The 5,986-nt window shown below is 42.8% G+C and overlaps 1 protein-coding gene across 1 annotated transcript in view; it reads left to right on the top strand.

Annotated features, from left to right (window-relative positions):
* plxna3 (plexin A3) overlaps positions 1–5,986 on the top strand; it is a 165,891-nt gene that overhangs the window by 157,421 nt on the left and 2,484 nt on the right. Inside the window, exons 31-38 of the mRNA XM_050064273.1 lie at positions 462–565; positions 1,202–1,298; positions 1,398–1,475; positions 3,153–3,265; positions 4,171–4,340; positions 4,431–4,643; positions 5,453–5,603; positions 5,951–5,981. Of these exons, the coding sequence (XP_049920230.1) occupies positions 462–565; positions 1,202–1,298; positions 1,398–1,475; positions 3,153–3,265; positions 4,171–4,340; positions 4,431–4,643; positions 5,453–5,603; positions 5,951–5,981 (957 nt within the window). The remainder of the gene's footprint in view (positions 1–461; positions 566–1,201; positions 1,299–1,397; positions 1,476–3,152; positions 3,266–4,170; positions 4,341–4,430; positions 4,644–5,452; positions 5,604–5,950; positions 5,982–5,986) is intronic.

Genomic DNA, 5,986 nt, shown 5'->3' with positions numbered 1-5,986 from the left:
CAGGCGCAGAACGTACGTGCTACTTGGCCGTGGGATGTAGTCCGTGTAGTGTGTTCAAATGCAACTGACACAGGGCGACGTGAGGCGATGTAGACGACGCAACAGTTGGCTTTCGTCGCCGCTAGTTCTTTGATGTCAGTTTGGTGTGTCCGCACCTTTAGTGTCAGCAGGATGGAGTGTGAGATAAACTATAGTGTGTGTGTGTGTGTGTGTGTGGATGGTGATGAAGGACGATGTCACCAGTGACACAGTGTGGATCACTGATGGGTTATTAATGGTTTACTTTATATATTCTACATGTTACACTGCATCGTTTTCTGCTTTTTGCACTTGCAGAGAAAAACCAAATTGAATTTTGTCGTCACAGTACTTTGTGTAGATTTATATAAATAAATAAATGATGTAATGTGTCACGTGACGTCATGTGATGACACGCTGTCTGTTTGTGTTCTTGCTGTCAGAGTGGCGTCAGGGCCGACTGACCAGGATCATCCTGCAGGACGAAGACGTGACCACCAAGATCGAGAGCGACTGGAAGAGACTCAACACACTGGCACACTACCAGGTACACACACACACACATACACACACACACACACACACACATACACACACACACACACTGTGACATCATCTGATTGTATAGAACTTGTGTGTGAAGGATCCATGTTTTCACTGACATGGATGTTGTTGTTGTTTCTGTGTGTGTGTGTGTGTGTGTGTGTGTGTGTGTGTGTGTTGTATTTTCAGGACACTTTGTGTGTTTGAGCACAAAAACTATTTCACTGTTAAAAACATCAGTTCTAAAAGCTCGCAGAAAATAAAGTTGGATTAAGGAATAAAAAGCGAAGAACATGTTCTCGTGACGAGGTGAAACTTTCCTCACAGTGTGAGTGAAGTAATGTTGAGGATTTCTATTCTCCATAAGGACTCCGTCAGCACGATGGTGAAACACAGTATTTAAATGCAGATTAAAAGCTTAAAGCTGAATGTTTGTGGTGTTAAATGGCGACTGTGAAGCAGCCGCAGCCTCGCGCTGAGTCCTGCTCCTTTATCAGCCTCTGCAGTGACACGTGTGGAGAGTGAATCCAGATTGTGGGCGAGATAAGAATCGACCGAGTTAGCTGACTGAATGGATAATTAGTCAGCTGATTGACGGAGCGATTGGCCCATTGACTGATGTGTCGCTGTGTGTTGCTAGGTAACGGACGGCTCTCTGGTGGCGCTGGTCCAGAAGCAGGTTTCTGCTTATAACATTGCCAACTCCTTCACCTTCACCAGATCTCTGAGCAGATACGGTACAGCACACACACACACACACACACACACACACACACATTAAGTCGCAGCTGATCACTGATCAGATAACTGATTTCATTCTCTCTCTGTGTCTGCAGAGTCGTTACTTCGGACGTCCAGCAGTCCTGACAGTCTGAGATCCAGAGCTCCAATGATCACCCCGGACCAGGAGACAGGTACTGCAGCAGAGACAGAAGTAGTGGATTACATAGATTTGAATACCATGTTCTGCACGTCTGCAGGTTTTTCTCACATCACAAAACAACACATCATGATTTAGACGTCTGTCACATTCAGTTTAATCTTTCTGCCAGAATAGTGATGGATATACATCAGAAAGATCTGTCCTACTGTCTCAGTGTTTAACCCACAACCCTGCAGATCGTCACATCGTCTGGTGTTCACTCAGGGATGTACTTTATATTCTTTCAAGCAGGGGTGTCAAACATATGGCCTGTGGGCCAGAACCAGCCACTCACTGACTTTGCTTAGTGTAAAAATTGCAGAGAAGTAATATGCTCTGATATTCCTGTTTGTCCAAATGAACCAGTTCATGTTTCTTCTCAGATGAAGTGTGTTTGGTGTGCTGTGCTCACCGCAGCTCTCAGTGCTCAAGGAATATTATGTTCAACACCACTGACAAACTCATGATGACCAAAAATGGACAACTAAGATCAGAGAAGATAAATGAATTGTTGGCAGCTTTGAGGAAACATAAGTCTGGTTTTAGTTTTAGTCGAGAGATCAGCAGTGCACCTGTGAACGTTACATTAATGCATACATACATGCTAACGAAATCGCACCAGCACCAAAGCTCTGAGGGTCAGTCTGCTGAATAACACACACTTCCTCCACCTGAGCCTGTTCACCACGTGGTTTGTAAATGGATTGTTGATGAATTGTTTCCAGGATGTGAGCTACTTGTTTCTTCTTCACACTAAAAGAGAAGGAAACATTTGAGGGCTTTGTTATTTACAGGTCATAATGCAGTGGTTTTACTGGAGATCAAACTGGGCTGTATGTGGCCCATGAACTCAAATGAGTTTGACACCCCTGGTTTAAAGCACTGATATTCAACTTGTGGCCCGTGAGCCAGATCTGGTCCACGACAGGGTGCAGACCATTTTATAATCCACAATGAAAATAACTCGATTCACACTGAAATATTTTGGTTCCAGAGCGCATAAAAACCCATCAAATGAGCTTTCTACCATTGTTTTCCCCGTTAAAGGGTTTTTTGGGGAGTTTTTCCTGATCAGCTGTGAGGGTCAGAGGACAGAGGGATGTCGTATGCTGTGAAGTCTCTGAGGCAAATTGTGATTTGTGATATTGGGCTTTATAAATAAAATTGATATTGAAATCAAATTGAAATGCCTATCTGTGCAGCCCTGTGAGGCATGCTGTGTGATTGGGCTACAGTGAACTTTGACTTGACTAATGTGTACAGCACCTTGGGTATGAAATGTGCAGCATAAATAAATTTGAACTTTTTTATTAAAATATAGAAAAAACAATCTGCCAAGGGAGGATGAACTGTGGCTTGACAATAATAACAATAATAATAATAGTGATTTAGATGTCAAAATATTACACATACACTACTCATCTTTTCACTGTGTTTTATTCTGAAAAATAAAGAATACATTTTTGGTCTCACCTGCTGCCCGTCCACGTGGAGGTCATTTTACCCATCAGTTTATATACATATACACATATTCATACCTGTTGCCAAGGTGCACCTGGTGCTGGATTCTGAGTTGAGAATCCCTGGTTTACAGTATACTGTGTGTACTGTACTGACTGACTGTGTGTGTGTGTGTGTGTGTGTGTGTGTGTGTGTTGTGTGTTTTCAGGGACTAAACTGTGGCACCTGGTGAAGAATCACGAGCACAGTGATCAGAGAGAAGGAGACAGAGGCAGCAAGATGGTCTCTGAGATCTACTTGACCAGACTGCTGGCTACCAAGGTAATAAACACACCAGTGACACGTCATCATCTGCACCCTCCTCATTTCATGTCTTCTCTCATGTTAACTCTCAAAGACAAATAAAACACAGACAGCAGTATCAGAGGCAGTGTAACGGCAGAAACGTACCTGCACACACTGCAGTCTAACTTCCATCTGCCACAGGATTATATTTCATATTATATTTTTTTCTAATAATTTAATTCCTGCAGTATTTTATGTCTTAGATTCTTTACTTGTGTAATTATCTTTTTATACATATTGTATGAGCATTGTTGGAGGAGCCTGAGAAACAAACGGCTGCTCCTCTCTAACTGTTGTGAACGTGACAAATGAAGCCTTCAAACTAATGTCAAAGAAAAGAGACGAGCTGATGGAGCACGTTGAAAATGTTTTCTGAAACAGCTTTATAAATCCAAGGCATCAGCGACGTGCAGACGAGACAAACTAAAAACTAATAAACCAAAAACAGCTGGAGTTTCTGTTGAGCTGTGAGTCAGCAGACAAAATTTAGTGTTTTTGTTGCTAACAAGCTAAAGCTAACATCTTAGATTTTGATAATAACCAGATACAGGACACCAAGATGGCGCCCATCAATTTCAGTGGAGTTGCTTGCCTGGTGCATACGTCAGAAAAAATTTCAAGCCTCTGGGTTTACATCGTGGTATGCAGCCCTCTGAATATGCACTGTAGTGTTTCTCCTGCTGGCCCCGCCCACAAGTTCCCGCTCAGCTCGTAAAGTTTGCATTTAGACGACCAGTGATGGTCAAAGTCACACGTTACAGTAATATATAACATTTTAGCAGTAACATTGTTTTGTTTTTGTTTTTGCTTCTAAAGTGAGACATTTATTTTGTACTTACTTCATTCTACTGAATCCCACGTTTTGTTCCTCCCACCACCAGGGGACGCTGCAGAAGTTTGTAGATGACCTGTTTGAGACGGTGTTTAGCACCGCCCACCGAGGCTCTGCTCTCCCATTGGCTATCAAATACATGTTTGACTTCCTGGACGAGCAGGCGGACAAACGACAGATCAGCGACCCAGATGTCCGACACACCTGGAAGAGCAACTGGTGAGAGGAAATCAACAGACGGTAAAGACTTTTCTGACGAGACTAAAGCAGTTTAGATTTAATGGATCTGTCCTCTGTGCGTGTCCGCAGCCTTCCTCTCAGGTTCTGGGTGAACGTCATCAAGAATCCTCAGTTTGTGTTTGACATCCACAAGAGCAGCATCACCGACGCCTGTCTGTCCGTCGTCGCTCAGACCTTCATGGACTCCTGCTCGACGTCCGAACACCGGCTTGGCAAAGACTCTCCGTCCAACAAGCTGCTCTACGCTAAAGACATCCCCAACTACAAGAGCTGGGTGGAGAGGTAGCTTACATGCTAACTAGCTAAAATACTGCAAAACATAACCACAAGAGCTGGTTGGAGAGGTAGCTAACATGCTAACTAGCTAAAATACTGCAAAATATAACCACAAGAGAGGTAGCTAACCTGGTAATCAGCTAATATTCTGCAACACACAATGTAATAACTTGTTTGATAGGTAGCTAACATGCTTAACTGGCTAATTGTCTGTAATATTCAACATAAGAACTGGTTGGAGAGGTAGCTAACATGCTAATCAGTTAATGTTCTGTAACACACAGCATAAGAACTGGATTGAGACGTAGCTAACATGCTAACCAGTTAATAATTCACAACAACAAGAGTTGGGTGGAGAGGTAGCTAACATGCTAACTAGTTAATAACAGTTAACACACCATTAGCTATCCTTTACGTTACTCTTGAACCACTTACATGGGACGCGCGCTTTGATCTACCTCAACAAACTGCTATTTAAAATATCCTAAATGTAATTAAATGGAAAAAACAAATCAGTAGAAAGTTCTGATTAGTGAAACAACTTATTAACAGAAGTGTTGAGACAGTTACTTTAATCAAATAATGTTTAGCTGTAATGTTGTACAACATAAATCATATTAATTAGTGTTGAGGACTAATAAGGCAACTGCCAAAATAAAAGAGTACACACTTAGTAAGTGCAGACTGAGGTCATTATCTGAGCAAATTAACCTTAAAGCAGTGCATTAGTTTGTTGATATAATTAGTAAAGTCTTAAGTTATACAACTGTGTGTGTGTGTGTGTGTGTGTGTGTGTGTGTGTGTGTGTCCTGCAGGTACTACAGGGACATTGCGAAGATGCCCAGCATCAGTGATCAGGACATGGACGCCTACCTGGTGGAGCAGTCCCGTCTGCATGGCACCGAGTTCAACACACTGAGCGCGCTCAGCGAGCTCTACTTCTACATCAACAAGTACAAGGAAGAGGTGAGGGGGAGGGGATTCATCTTTTGATGACATCACAGTTGTTAGGTTGTGCAGCAGTCATCAGTGTCAGTGTTTAGTTAGTCACTGTGTTTCAGGTATTCGGTACTGCTGTCGGCCAAAGTCTCACCTGGCACTACGTAGGCAGTAACCAATGATAAGTGCAGCTAGGGTCCCTTTACAGTTTTAGAACAGACGGCACGAGCTTCTGAATATGGAGTGTACACCGAGCGGTTACACCATCAACCAGTATTATTTTCGACAACTTAAGTTATACCCTAATTTTCATTATAGGTACGTTTATGACTTTGATTGTGTTTTTGACTTTGGTCTTTCCTCCATCTCTGCAGATCCTGACGGCGTTGGACCGGGATGGGTACTGTCGC

Source organism: Epinephelus moara, chromosome 16 (genome assembly GCF_006386435.1).
Source record: "Epinephelus moara isolate mb chromosome 16, YSFRI_EMoa_1.0, whole genome shotgun sequence".
Taxonomy (NCBI): domain Eukaryota; kingdom Metazoa; phylum Chordata; class Actinopteri; order Perciformes; family Serranidae; genus Epinephelus; species Epinephelus moara.
The sequence above is the reverse complement of the archived record's forward strand: the minus strand, read 5'-3'. Positions and strand labels throughout refer to the sequence as shown.